Raw genomic sequence first — 15,398 nt, 5'->3', positions numbered from 1 at the left:
ACTTGCTGACCAAAAGATCCGTGGTTTAAATCTGGGGAGCAGAGAGAATTGGCCGTCTGCAAGGACGGATGTTGTGATGTTTTTACCATCTTTGTGGGAGGCTTCTCTCATGCCCCCGCATGGAGCTGATAGAGGGAGCTCATCCGCACTCTCCTCGGGTGGGATTCGAACCTGGCAGCCTTCAGGTCAGCAACCCAACCTTTAAGTCACAAGGCTTTAACCCTCTCCGCCACTGGGGGCTCCTGGGGAGCAGGGTGAGCTCCCGCTGTTAGCCTCAGCTTCTGCCAACCTAGCAGTTCGAAAACATGCAAGTGTGAATAGATCAATAGGTACCCCTCCGGTGGGAAGGTAAGGGTGCTCCATGCAGTCATGCCGGCCACATGACCTTGGAGGTGTCTACGGACAAGGGGAGCTAGTCGGCTTAGAAATGGAGATGAGCACTAACCTCCAGAGTCGGACAGGACTAGACCTAATGGCCGGGGAAAACCTTTACCTTTGCTAGGACTTCCTTGGATCTCTGAAGAGAGGATAGGGGGAAGAAATAGGAGAGAGAGAGGAGGAGGAAGAAAAGGAGGAAGGGAAAGAGCGTGGGAGGGAAGAACGAGCAGGAAAGGAAAGGAGAAAGGGAGGAAAAAAAGCAAGGAAGGAAAGGAAACGAAGCAAGGGAAGCATCTGGGGTGACGAGGAGGAGAAGGGGGGAGGCAGGGGAAGGCTTCTTTCGGGTCCAAGAGAAGGGCGCCCCCTGGCGGCGGGGCGGCGGCGTTGCAGGGCGCCCAAAGCGGGCTCTGATTCGCTTCTTCACCCCCCCCCCTTCCTCCCCGCGGAGGGTCGGGGCGAGAAAGGCTAGAAGCCCCCTTCCCGCCCTGAGTCTCGCATCCGCCTCCTCCTCCTCCTCCTCCTCCTCCTCTCCCCCTCTCTGCTCCTCTCTCTCTCTCTCTCTCTCTCTCTCTCTCTCTCTCTCTCTCTCTCTCTCTCTCTCTCTCTCTCTGCTCCTCGCCTCCCTGCAATGACTCTGGGACCGCGCTCGCAGGCTTTTTCTCTCCGGCGCTGGCACCGCTCCGCTTTCCCCCCCCTCCTCCTCCTCCTCCTCTTCCTCCTCCTCCCCCTTCCTCCCCCTCCCTTCCCTCCTTCCTTCCCCCGAAAGAGAGGATCAGCCGCCCAGGTCTTGGCCGCGAGATTTGGATCGAAAGTTAAAGAGCGAGGCGTCGCGGAGAGCCCCGAAGTCCTTCCCGTAGAAATCTGAACCGAGAGCCAGAGAGAGGAGGACCCTTGGCTGGAGGCTGCCGAGGAGGAGGGCGGAGGAGGAGGCTGCTTTCCCGCCTCCTTCGGGGCAAGTTTGCCGTCCGAGGGTCGCCTCCCTTCTCTCCCCCTCCTCAGAGGCTCGGGGGCCTCGTGGGGACTTCGTGGGGACCTCTCGGGACGCGCCATGGGGGGCCAGCGGCCAAGGCGGGACCCCGAACCCGTGTAGACGCCGCCCGAGACCGGAGCCGCCGGATGCCGGGCTTCTCCTATGGACTCTCGCCGGAGATCGACGCCCGCTTTCGGACCCCAGAGGCAGTAGGTAGACCGGGTTATCCCCCTCCCCTCTCATCGCGGGACAAAGGGTCTATGTATATGTATGAGTCTGTAGGTGAGTTCAAGCCCATTTCAGAATGCCTGGATGTGTGTGTGTGTGGATCTGAGAGAGCCGGGGATGTTCTGGATCTAAGCAGCACCGTCCTCGTCCTCATCCTCGTCCTAGGTGTCAACTTTGGACCCTGGAGTTCAACACGGGTTCAAAGCTACTTCAGAGTAACCCGGGTGAGAGAACCCTTGGGAACTCGTCAACCTTGGAGCCCGGAGCACTGGTTCAAAGCTATTACAGAATGAGAGACCCCTCAATGGTTGCGTGTGTATGGATCCAAGGAGATAACCTTGAGACGCTAGAGTCCCGATTCCAAACCAGTCGGAGGGTGTCACATCGGGGGGAAAGACCCGTGTCTAGGCGTGAGTGTGGATCCAAGGAGCAATCTTTGCCCGCGAGTCAGCCTCAGGACGCTGGAGCCCAGGACACGGGTTCAAAGGCTGTGCGGAGGGACAGATCGGTTGTCTGTGGGGACCACCTTAGGAAGGCGTGTTAATTTTGGACGCCGGGGCCCAGAACACGGGTTCAAAGGCAGTTCAAAATGAGTGACACGTGTGTGCGTGTGTATGGATGCGAGAGACAACCCGGGTCAACTCTGGAGTTGACCCGTGTTCAATGTCAGTTCAGAAAGAGAGACCTGTGTGTGCGTGTATATGGATGCGAGTCACAACGCGGGTCAACTTTGGAGTTGACCTGGGTTCAAAGTCAGTTCAGAATGAGAGACCCGTGTGTGTGTGTGTGTGTGTGTGTGTGCATGTGGATGGACGCAAGAGATAACCCGAATCAACTCTGGAGTTGACCCGGGTTCAAAGTCAGTTCAGAATGAGAGATCCGTGTGTGTGTGTGTGTGTGTGTGTGTGTGTGTGTGTGTATGTATGAGTATGCATGTGAGTGACAACCCGGGTCAACTTTGGAGTTAACACGGGTTCAAAGTCAGTTCAGAATGAGAGACCCGTGTGTGTGTGTGTGTGTGTGTGTGTGTGTGTATGGATGGACGCGAGAGACAAACCGAGTCAACTCTGGAGTTGACCCGGGTTCAAAGTCAGTTCAGAATGAGAGACTCATGTGTGTGTGTGTGTGTGTGTGTGGATAATAGAGACAACCCGGGTCAACCTTGGGGTTTGAACCTGAAACCCGAGTTCAGAGTAGCAGATCCAGGTGAGAGCCGTGTATGGCAATGAATGCGGATCCGAGGGGCAACTCTGAAGCACTGAACCCGGGTTCAAAGCCACTTCAGAGTGAGAGACCTGTATGTTTGTGATCCGAGGAACAACCTTGGAGCCCGGAGGCTGAAAGTCAGTCCAGAGGGACGGATCCAGGGGACGTCTCTCGTGTGTTAGTGTGATCCAGACACCAGCTCAGCCCTTGGACAGCTCCCCGCACCAATCCGGGCACACTTGCTCGTGTGAGCGTGGCTTGAGGGGTGGAAAAGCAAGGAGCGGTCCACAAGTCCCTGGATCTTGACCCAAACTCTTAGTGATCTCTGGGAAAAGCTCTCCTTCTCTCCACCTTCGGACCCAGACACACACACATACGGGGGGGGGGGGGGGGGGGGGCTGGGTTGGGACCCCAGATCGGGGCTCCACGTACACACAGACACAAGTCCTTCCATAGGAAGTGGCGAGTGGACCACATCCCTCTCCGCCTCCCTTTGCTCCGGAGTCACTCCGCATCCTCTCCCCTTTGTCTCTCCGCCCTTTGCTCTCTCTCTCTTTTTTGGGGGGGAGGGGTGTGAATGACCTCCCTGGGGTGCCCTTTGCCTGCCCCTCGCTCTGTCCTGCGCCCTGCCCCTCCTCCCCGCCACCTTCCTCCCTTGCCTTTGCCAGTTCTGGTCATGGATCCTGTGGTTTCCTCCCGCTCTAGGCTGGCGGCCCTTCCCTGAAGAAGTCGATAGATGCCCGGTGGATCTATATGTCCCAGGAGGAAGCCAGCGCCAGCCAAGGCCAAGCCGGGGGAGTTTGAGCCGGGAGGATGCAGCCGCTCTACTGGTACGCCGTGCTCCTGCTGCAACCGGCTCTCTACCTGGTGAGTTGCCTTCCCCACACCCACGAAGCGCCCGTTCCCAAGCGCTGTTGCTCTTCCACCCGACCTGAGTCCTTTACTCCAGACTGCTTTCTCTAGTGTGGAGTTCCGCCGTCCCATCTCTCTCAGTGGCTCATAAAGAATGCCAAGAAGGCTCCAATTTGCTCCCAGACTGGGATTTAAAGTTCAAGAGGGTCCGCTTTGGGGAAAGCGTGTTCTGCCAAACTTTTCTTCCCTATCTTCTTCACCCGCAGCCTCCCTCCCTCCCTCCAAGCCAGGGCCCTTAAACTGGACTAGAACTCCCATTTCTCTGGCTTGGAGCGATGGAGATGTTGTTTTCCTCTTTCTGGAGTTGAGAGAGAGACAAAGTGCCCATCCTCACGGAACGAAGAAAGCGTTAAGAGCTCTGCCAAAGCGAAGCGGAGTGAGACAGAGCTGGGTGTGGACGCCAGAGGGGGCGGGGTGGGGACCGAATCGGGTTGCCGCTTGATAGGCCCCGAAAGGAGGCCCTTGGATCACTTAGGAGGCATTTTGGGGGTTCAGGGGAAGTCTGTCTCCGGGTTGGAACCGGCTCTTCTGGCTTGGAATGAATGCAAGTGGATGAAGGGTTCTGTAGTTGCTCCAGGAGATCATTTATCTCTATGTGTTCGCCTAACAAGGCTGGATCTGCACTGCCATATAATGTGGATTAACTGACCATATAATGCAGTTGAACTGCGGCTGGATCTATACTGCCATATAATGCGGATTAATTGACCATATAATGCAATTGAACTGCGGCCGGATCTACACTGCCATATAATCCGCGTTAACTGACCATATAATGCAGCTGAACTGCGGCTGGATCTACACTGCCCTATATCCCAGTTTATCTGGCAGTGTAGACTCATATAATCCAGTTCAAAGCAGATAATCTGGGATCAGATCCTGGACAATAGGGCGGTGTAGATCCAGCCGGAATGTATCACTCTCCATTGACCAATAGTGCAGATTCAAACTGCATTACATGGCATAAACATAAACCAACAATGCCCCCATCAACTATTCCCTGTCCCTCTCGCCCATAAAATGCGATTGTACTGTAAGGTCGCCACAAAGGACGCCAGGCAACACAACCGGACTCTTCCTTCCTCCCAGATCCCAAAAATTCCAAAGAAACAGCAGCAAGGGGGAGATCCGAGGGTGCAGAATGAATGAAGCTTCACACCACTTTTAAACAGCCATGGCTCAATGGTATGGGGTCCTTGCAGCTGTAGTTTTGCAAGGTCTACAGCCTTCTTTGCCAAAGAGCATTCGTTATTGGGTTGCTGTGAGTTTTTCACCCACATCTATGGCAGGCATCCTCAGAAGTTGTGAAGTCTGTTGGAAACCATGCAAGTGGGGTTTGTATATCTGTGGAAGGTCCAGAATGGGAGAAAGAACTCTTGTCTGTTTGAGGCAGGTGTGAATGTTGCAATTGGCCAGCTTGATTAGCTTGATTAGCATCGAACAGCCTTTCAGCTTCAAGGTCCGGCTGTTTACATGAAAGGCACTGCAGACTAATCCAACCAGAGAAGTCAGTCATAGCAGAGCACTTGATGAATCAACCTGGACACAGCATATGATTTGAAAACACAGAAATGCTGGACCACTCAAGCCACCACCAGGCATGGGCAAACTTCTGCCCTCCAGGTGTTTTGGACTTCAACACCTGGGCAGAAGTCCAAAACACCTGGGCAGAAGTTTCCCCCACCTGGTCTACACAGAGAAGCCATTGAAATCCACAAGCATGTGGACAATTCAACAGAAAGGAGGAAATTATGAAAATGAACAAAATCTGGCCACCAGCATTTAAAAAACTCTAAAATCAGGACAATAAATAAAGAAAACAGAGGAATTCCAGACATGAATCAATCAGGGCCAGCTAACACCTCCCAACAAAGGATTCCCCTAGGCAGGAAACAGCCAGGCTTTGAAGCTGCCAAGGTATTCGATGCTAATCAAGATGGCCAATTGAAACATTCACACCTGCCTCAAACAGAGAAGAGTTCTTTCTCTCACCATGGACATTCCACAGATATATAAATCCCACTTGCATAGTTTCCAACATATCTATGGATGCCTGCCATAGATGCAGGCGAAACGTCAGGAGAGAATGCTTCTGGAGCATGGCCATACAGCAACCTAATGATTCCGGCCATGAAACTATTCGACAACACAGTATTAGTTATCTCACCAAATGGCAAATCCTAGTTAAAGTGGGGGAGTCAAACATTATGAATTCTGCATTGTAAAGCCAGCCTGGGACTCCGCTCTCTGCCTGGGACTTGTAGACCTGGGCAAAAAAAAGCTTGAGAGACAGCTCGGGGATCCGACAAGTCCTTCACACCTCTCCTTCCGAATTCCCCAAGTACATTTCGTTTGCAAAGGGCTCTTTCTTGGCGCCTGCAATTGCAAGGTTCGGCCGCTCGAGGGCGCCCCGTCCCAGCCCAGCCCTTCCAGCTGGGTTGGATTCGGATGGCCTCGCTTTGCCTGAACAACCTTCACCCACCAAGGCACCAGAGTCGCTCTTGAGAAGGACTTCATTTCCTATAAGAAGAGATATTGACTTTCGTCCCTCTCATTTCGTCTTGAAAAGGGAGCAAGAAGTGTGCATCTGCACTGTACAATGCATGCATCTGAACGACCACGGCTTTAGAATGGTGCGAATTGTATTGTAGTGTGGCACTCTCTGGCAGAGAAAGCCTAGGCAATGTCAAACTACAACCCCCATGTTTCCATAGCATTGAGTCATGACAGTTCAAGTGGTGTCAAACTGAATTAATTCTGCAGTGGAGCTGCACCCCTTAGTATATCAGCGATCCTTTAATATCCGCAGCATAGTGGGGATCAGGGAGGACCTAGGACCCTTCTACACATCCGGATAATCCAGAATATCAAGGCAGGAAATCCCACAATATCTGCTTTGAACTGGAATATATGGCAGTGTAGACTCAGATCACTCTGTTCAAAGCAGATATTGTGTGATTTCCTGCCTTGATATTCTGGGTTATATGTCTGTGTGGAAGGGCCCCCTAGGCCCCATCTAAACTGCCATATCAAATTCAGCTTATCTGCTTTGAATTGGATTATATGGCAGTGTAGACTCATATAATCCAAAGTAGATTATCTGTATTGATAATATGGATTGTATGGCAGTGTAGATCCAACCTTAGCAGACTATGCATCTTTCAAGGGGTAGATCCTTATCCCAGTTTTCCACACTTCATTCTCCTTATGTTACTGTTAGGTGGAAATGCATCCACACTATATAATGAATGCAGTTTGATATTACTTGAACTGCTATGGAATCACAGAAGGTGTCTTTGGGATAGGATCTTTGGTGGAGAAGGCAAAAGAGCCCTGGATTAGTTCCCACTCTCAAACTCTTTCCCAATGACTTCCTTTAGTCTTCATTTCATTGTAAACTGGGAAACCATTCAGTACACATATTATACATATTCAATTACCTTTTGGCTGAATCTTCATTACCTGGATGCTTTTCCTGCCTTCCCCGACCAAATATTTGGCAAGACAAGAGTCAGGAGAATGAAATATGGAAAAAGAGAGATTTCCTAATACGCAATATGACCCTGGAAGACACACACCAGTTTCATGTGTCTTGGTGTATCAGGACTTTCCCAGGCTTACCTGCAATTTACTTAAAACTCCTTGGTCTGTGCTACATTTCCTCCTATTTCTTCCTGGGGAGCCATCCCATAATAAGTCTCCTCTTAGCAATGACCCTCCAGGGCTTCCTTTATGTATTTGCATCCCCTGCTAAGCCAGAAACACTTTTTTTAAGTCTGCCTTTCCTAGAAGAAGCTATAGGACAAGACTATTGGAAGGCATAGGATTTCAACAAAGGCAATGGGGTAGAAAAATAGATCAATGTTCACTTTAATTCCGAGTCTGCTTATCTTCCTCCTACTTTTTCTCAAAGAAGAAATAGTATTAAGAACAATACAACATTGGGATGCTTGTAAACACAAAACCTATGCGATATGGATTCCCATATTCCTACAGTGTGTTGTCTACAGTGTTCTGTCTTGGATCTCCTGTTCTCTGGGCCACAAGTGAGAGATTCTTGCCTTTTTGGCCTAGTGTTCAAAACCGATTTGCACTTGCCTGGAATCATTTCTGATTACTTGAGGACTTTCCTAATGGGGCTATTAACTGGGAGGAAGGCCAGGAAGACAGATAGGACTGAAGGAGGTGTTCCTTGTAGGGCCTTTTTTCTCTTTATTTAGCTGGATTGTTTTATTTCCCTCCCACATCTACTGTGCTTTTTCTTCCTGATTTAAAATAAGCAGAAGTGATAAGGCAGATTTTTATATGGCTCACGGTGGGAGGGTGGATTACCGAAGGTTTTGGAACAGCTTTTGAGCGGAAACTTGGGTCTGATGTCATTTTCTGGACCTTTCCCAGTAGGCTGCTGAGATGGACCTTACAAAAGGCATGTCGGGGAAGAATAATATCCCAAATAGTGTGTGTATGTGCGCCTTTAAGTTGCCTGTGGGCTGATACATTTCATAGCATGGCTAGTATAACCAAAATAGCAGAGACAGTGTCCAAAATACTACAAGGGTGTGGATAAAAATAAATTCAGTGTCTAGAATTAAAATTCCCATGAGTAGAATGTGGATATTTTAATACTCCAAATAAGTATGTAGATGTGTGTTTATGTATTTCATTTAAATGAAAGGAGACCTATGCACACTTTAATGCAACACACATTACAAATGCTATATATGATGGATTGCATGTGTATGTATATATATTATTATTAACATTGATAATAATAATACATTTTATTTGTTACCCACCTCTCTAATATATATCAAAACACACCACTATAAATACGTTTGTATACATATGTGTATGTGTATGCATATACTATATGCCTATTATAGAATATGCATACAATACATATCTATTGTACATGTACATATATATGCATACACATACATATGCATATATATGTATACATATATTAATACACACATATAGTGCATTCATATGTATGTGTTAATGTATAAATGTATATATAACACATAAACACACACATACTGTATATACATATATACATACAATCCATACAAATATATAAAAATATATGACACATAAACAGTCACACACATACTATAAATACATACATACTTACTATACATATATATGACATATACATTCACATGCATACTGTATACATACATACTATACATATAAATATATCAATATATATGACACATACACATACTGTATAAACATACCATATATATATGACACATAGTCACAAATATACTGTAAATACATACATACTATACATATATATATATGACACATACACAATCACATAATACTGTACACATACATACATACAATATATATATATATATGACACATACACATTCACACCCATACTGTATATACATACATATATACAAACTAAAAATATAAATATATATATGACATATACACAATCACATACATACTGTACACATACATACTATATATATATATATATAGTATGTATTTGTACAGTTTGTATGTGATTGTGTATGTGTCAAATATATATGTATAGTATGTATGTATTTACAGTATATGTGATTGTGTATGTGTCATATATATATGTATAGTATGTATATACAGTATATGTATGTCATATATACTTATATATTTATATGTATAGTATGTATATACAGTATGTGTGTGAATGTATATGTGTCATATATATGTATAGTAAGTATGTATGTATTTATAGTATGTGTGTGACTGTTTATGTGTCATATATTTTATATATATATATATATAAAATATATCACATACTGTACACATACTATATATATATGTATAGTATGTAATTGTGTATATATATATATATATATATATATATATGACATATACACAATTACACACATACTGAATACATACATACTTACGTAATATAGACATTCACGCCTGTCCTTCTATAGACGGGACACATGTAACTACTAAGTAGTATACCTGTGATGCTGTTTTCTCTAATTCTCTACAAAACACCGGAAAGAAAGTTAGGAATCTTAACCTATGGCAAGTTGGACTTAACACACGTTTCCATGCGTGACCATAGGACACCGCAGGGGCAAGGCTCAGTATTTAGCCACAGCTTTCTTCAAGCCAACCTTCAATAGCGGGGAAGCCAGTTCTTTTAAAAGGAAACGAACTTTTAAGACATCCCGACTGCGTTCAGAAGGGGGACAGGTTGAAACTCGTACTGTAAACGGGGCGCTTGCGGGAAGTTCTGGGTTGCAGCGACTGAATCCGAAGTATAGGAGGCGTAGTGGACAGACTAGGTAGATTCCTCCGGAGCCAAAACTAGTATTTAGTCTCTCTACCTCCACCTCCGGGGTATTGCAGATGCGTATTCCCATTGTAGTGACACTCGGGAATCCTAAACTCCCTGGTGTCGTCCTGCGTTTTCTCCACCGTGGAGGTCGAGTACGTATCTCCTCCGCGGAGGACTTTATTAGACTCTGATCGCATAAAACCTTCTCTTAGCTTCTCCACTCCAACTCTCGGCTGCTCCTCAAGTTAATTTTTAAGAGGGTGTGGAAAAGAATGTCTTCCATATACCTTTCCCTTTCCTACTCAATTCAGTTTAGGTGATTTAGCTGCTCTGCTTTTCTTTGCCCGTCGAAGGAAATGGGATTGAATAACCTGTACAGTGTGTCTTAATTCACAATGTAATGCAACCTAATACCCAGAGTCTAGGTCTTAGACACGTCAGGATTGAGTGAAGCTATATATAATATATAATGATAAAACAAAACTATAATAAAATAATATATTTAAATATTATATTTGAATATTATATACATACACACACACAGATATATAATATTCAAATATGATAAATATATTATTTTATTATAGTTTTGTTTTTCATTATATATACTATTTTAATTTATATGCAATATTATATATATATAATATTTAAAAATGAAAAATAACAATATAATAAAATAATACATTAATAAAAATAAAATATTTTTTAAAAAACATTGAGATTTCAGGTTCCTGTATGTAAGACCTAAACTCTCACCCGGTTCTAAGTCAGCTATAATAGATTTCATAAGTGAATTCACTGGGTTTCTGTGTAACTTTTGTGTCAATGCGCTCAGGCTCGGACTGAATCATCCTGATTTCCTTGAGTCGGGAGACAGGAGTCTCCAGATTCCACCACCACTCGTGTGGGTGACATTCAAGACTCCAAAGCTCCACGAGAGCGTCGGATGGAGCCGCTCGACCTGGAAAAAGCTTAGTTTGACCCAGATTCTTAAACCAGTTGGAAGAAAGTCAGAGGACAGGGATTTGCATGTCCCCAAAAGCTCTTTTTATTTGTATGAGGAGTGAATGTTCTCTGCAAGCAACGTCTGGTCCTCTTTGCGTGTGTCTCTAGAAACCCGAGCAGCTGGCGGAGACCCTGAGTTGTCTTTTGGCGTGGCCGTGGAGTCTCCGATTCCTGAACTTTTGGAGGCCTTGTTGTTCAAGTAGGAACTGCTTTAAAGACGCGACAGATGTCGAGACTAGGCATTTTGGGGAGTTTTATTTTCCAACTATATTGTAGGCTGGGGAATTCTGCGCACTTTTGTTTCAAGGGGTGCCGATTGGGGTCATTTTAAGCGCCAACACAGGGACTAAACCTCCGGCAAGAAAAATGTTGGGTTGCTGTGAGTTTTCCGGCCTGTATGGCCTTGTTCCATAAGCATTCCCTCCTGACGTTTCGCCTGCATCAGAGGTTGTGAGGTCTGTTGAAAACTAGGCAAGCGGGGTTTATATATCTGTGGAAGAAAAAACTCTTTGTCTGTTTGAGGCAAGGTTGAATGTAGCAATTGACCACCTTGATTTTGCAGCTTCAATGAGTGGCTGCTTCCTGCCTGGGGGAATCCTTTGTTAGGAGGTGTTAGCTGGCCCTGATTGTTTCCTGTCTGGAATTCTCCTGTTTTCTGAGTGTTGTTCTTTATTTACTGACCTGATTTTAAAGTTTAGACAAGAGTTTTTTCTCCTACCCTGGACTTTCTATATTAAACCCCTCTTGCCTAGTCTTCAACAGACCTCACAACCTCTGAGGATGCCTGCCATAGATGCAGGCAAAACGTGAGGAGATAATGTTTATGGACATGGCCATACAGCCTGGAAAACTCACAGCAACCCAGTAATTCCAGCCATGAATGCCTTTGACAACAGAAGAGAAACGTTTCCCGCTAAACCATTCCCAAGTCAGGCCGGTTGTCCTCCTCTAACCCACCCTTGGCAAGGTTTTTCAAAAGTCTTTCCCTCCTTTCAAAAATTTCCTTGGATTTTTATAGTTTTTTTTTAAGTATTTGAACTATTACCCCCCCCCCTCCCTTGTTTAAAGAGAGCTGCAAATCGGAGACTCTAGTTGGGTTTTAGGTGAAGCTGGAACCACACTGTCCTCTATTCCAAGATCTGATCCCAGATTATCTGCTTTGAACTGGATTATAGGAATCTACACTGCCAATCTGAGATAAACAGATAATCTGGGTTCAGATCCTGGAATATAGGGCAGTGTAGATCTAGCCTGACTCTCACACATACAGTTTCCCTAAAAATAAGCCTTAGTAGGATTTCTAAGTGTTTGCACAATATAAACCATACCCAAATAGATCCTTCTGTGTGTGCTGCAAGCTAAGGCATAGAAGTAGACATAGAAAGTGGAAGTATAAGTCTCCTCCGTGAAGTGAGGAGCAGGACTCTCTGCTTTAGGTATTGTGTGTCCTCAGGGGGAAGAAGTAAAGCTGTGGCTGCCATTTTTACTCAGCACTGTGGGACTCTCCGTCTTATCACCAACCAGTAACAGTCTGTGGGTCTCTCTCATCTCCCATAAACACCAGTAAAGCTGCTGCTCCCCAGCACTGACCAGAAGCAGTGTGTGGGTCTCTCTCACGCCACACAAACACCAGGGATAGGGGGAAAGCTTCAGCAAGCAGTCTGCTACTGAGTCCAGAGAGATCATCCCATAAATGCAAATTGTTGTACCATACTTAATAAAAAATATGACATCCCCTGAAAATAAGCCATAGTGTGTCTTCTTGAAGAAAAATAACTATAACAGTGTCATATTTTCGGGAAACAGGGTAGATAATATGTGTGTGTGTGTGTGTGTGTGTGTAAGCCAAATCATAGGGCACTCTTTCCCGTTACTTTTATCCTTCCTCCCCTTACTCCGCTGCCATTTCCTCGGATATCTGCGCCTTACTTTTGAGTAAGCCTCCCTAGGAATACCGCCTCCTCCTTGCCACGGCGCAAGTCTAGGCGTGTTAACTTCAACAGGATGTTGTTGCTGATCTTCAAGCTCTTTCCAGCCTTCCTTTTGCCCCATCGCCGGGTTTTCTTGGTAAGGTTTGCCCAGAAAAGCTTAGCTATTGCCTTGCCTAAAGTCACTCCAGTGGGTCAGAAATGTCTATAAAATCGCAGACTATTAAAAAATACGATTATTGTGTCATCTTTCCCGAAGAAAGTTAATAGGATCAAGCGAGGGCTTCCTCTATAGCGAATGTGTCCATTTCCCTCCGACCTTGCATTCAGAAGCCTTATCGATTTTTAGGGAGCCTCATCCTAAGCCAGCCTGCTTTGGGACCCAGCCTAGGCTTAAATGGATCTACTCAGAAGTAATACAGTGACCAACATGGCTTATTACGAGTCCCGTTTGCATCGCAAGCAGTTCATCCGAATTGCTATCTTGTAGCTTTACAATTCGACTGGTTCTCTCCTGTTTCGGTTGCAAACCATCGCACTCTCAGATTGGATCAATGTAGACCCATAAGGACTGCACTATATAGGTCTACACACTGATCCAGGCTGGGTTTGGACTACATGATATGGCAAACTGCATTGGATGGCAGTGTAGATCCAGCCTTAGGTACAAGGTGGCTAGTATTTATTATTATTATTATTATTATTATTATTATTATTATTATTATTATTATTTTATAGCCCACTTTCTGTTGGGTTTCATTCTTGAACTGCACAAGTCTCTTGTGTCATCAAGTTTCCAGTCCTCAATGAGTCTAGGGACAAGGCTGAGCTGGGGGATTTCTTTCCCTACATTCCTATGAATGTTTCCCAAAAGGGCTTTGGCTTTCCTCCTCCTTTTAGCCTCTGTCTCCACCCCAATTTGATGATGTAGCAATGCAATTCTGTGAGGCAACTTCCTTTTTAAAGTTTTATTGCCCCTATCTGACCACGTGGCCATTCACCATTGTCTTCTATTTTTCTTTCTACCTATGAGGATGCACATTTTCCATCTCTCTAGACAAAATGTAGCTGCAGGGATATTTTTACCTTTTACCTCCTTTAGAAGATGAGATTAGCAAGAAAATCCAAAAATCAAAGTTCAAAATCCGGAAAAATAACATTTAAAATAAAAAAAGGCTACAAAATCTCTTTGAGAAACCTTTCTCTGCTCCTTTTTACCAATCCTTTAAAGCAATTTTCCCTTTTCCGATATGGGCCCCTGCCTGGGCCCATAACCCTTTGTTGGGGAATCTGGGCTGTTAGGCTCAAAATAACCTTCCGTTATGATTCCACCCTAAATATAGGGTGCACTAGAAGTAAACTTCATAATTGGCAGAAACAGGTGTGGTGAGTTAGGATAAGCTTCCATTCCTCAGGATAGTTTAGGGTTGCAGAGTCAGAACTTTAGGTTCAACAATATTTATTGAATAAAAAAAGAAATACATTCTTGATAGAAAACGTCTTGGAACTAACTAGTTTACTAATCTCATCTGCAATTTATACCCAGCTTTTCCTCTCCCACCAGGAGACTCAAAGCAGCCTGAAAGAGGGATGGATCCCAGCTTTGTCATAACATTGGCTTGTATTTAAATATGTTTTTATGCATGCTTATTTTGATTTTAATGTAACCTTCTCATGTTTTATGCTGTAGACACTATGTAGTTCCCTTTGTAAGCCACCTTGAATGCCCCCCTTGAGAAAGGCGGGATATAAATATGGTAAATAAATAATAATGTTTAAATATGTTTTTATGTATGCTTATTTTAATTTTAATGTAACCTTCTCATGTTTTATGCTGTAGACACTATGTAGTGCCCTTTGTAAGCTGCCTTGAGTCCCCCCCAGGGGTTGAGAAAGGCGGGGTATAAATATGGTAAATAAATAATAATAAATAAATAAAATTCCCTGTACAATTCCCTTCTTCTTTTGCAGCAGTTTATGGTTGACATTTTGGAAGGCCACCTTGCCTCCATCTCAAAAGGTTTGAGCCAGATCCATTCTAAACCCTTTTATATATAGTTTTTAGTCTATTTTAGTCTATTCTAGAGTATAATTTCAATGTACATTAAAAATACCTTTTAAAAAGACCCACCACCTTATTTATTAGCTGTGGCAGTCAGAGGCCAAGCGGGTGAGCCAAGCTTTGGCAAGGAAAGGCGCTTTTCCACCCTCTTCCCATGTTTTAGGATCTCTCCCTCCCCCTTATCCTGGTGATTTGCCAGCTAGTTTAAGTCCCAGCCGGCTCTTGTAAGTCAGCCTCTGAAAGCACCCCCTTGGGTGACTGGTAAATAGGGTTTGAGCCATTTTCATGCCGAGGATTGACATGTTGACGACTCTGCTGGAAGCCTGCTTCTCCCTCCCTTTCCTAACTCCCCCCCCCCAACAACCCCCCTTGCTTTTTTTTTTTTTTTTTTTTTTGCAAAAGCTTGGCAAGCAC

The 15,398-nt window shown here is 45.1% G+C and overlaps 1 protein-coding gene across 5 annotated transcripts in view; it reads left to right on the top strand.

The window, feature by feature from the left end:
• The first annotated feature begins 941 nt into the window (after positions 1–941).
• The window catches only part of nxph1 (neurexophilin 1), a 210,983-nt gene continuing 196,526 nt past the window's right edge, over positions 942–15,398 (top strand). Inside the window, exons 1-2 of one of the 5 annotated variants that reach the window (XM_062957822.1) lie at positions 942–1,630; positions 3,488–3,649. In XM_062957822.1, coding sequence (XP_062813892.1) covers positions 1,495–1,630; positions 3,488–3,649 — 298 coding nt within the window. In that variant the 5' untranslated portion in view covers positions 942–1,494. Of the gene's footprint in view, positions 1,631–1,908; positions 2,783–3,010; positions 3,030–3,487; positions 3,650–15,398 lie in introns of those variants that run through there. The other 4 variants (XM_062957823.1, XM_062957824.1, XM_062957821.1 and 1 more) reach the window with 4 other exon arrangements.

This window comes from Anolis carolinensis, chromosome 6 (genome assembly GCF_035594765.1).
Source record: "Anolis carolinensis isolate JA03-04 chromosome 6, rAnoCar3.1.pri, whole genome shotgun sequence".
NCBI classification, from domain to species: Eukaryota; Metazoa; Chordata; class Lepidosauria; order Squamata; family Dactyloidae; genus Anolis; species Anolis carolinensis.
The sequence above is the reverse complement of the archived record's forward strand: the minus strand, read 5'-3'. Positions and strand labels throughout refer to the sequence as shown.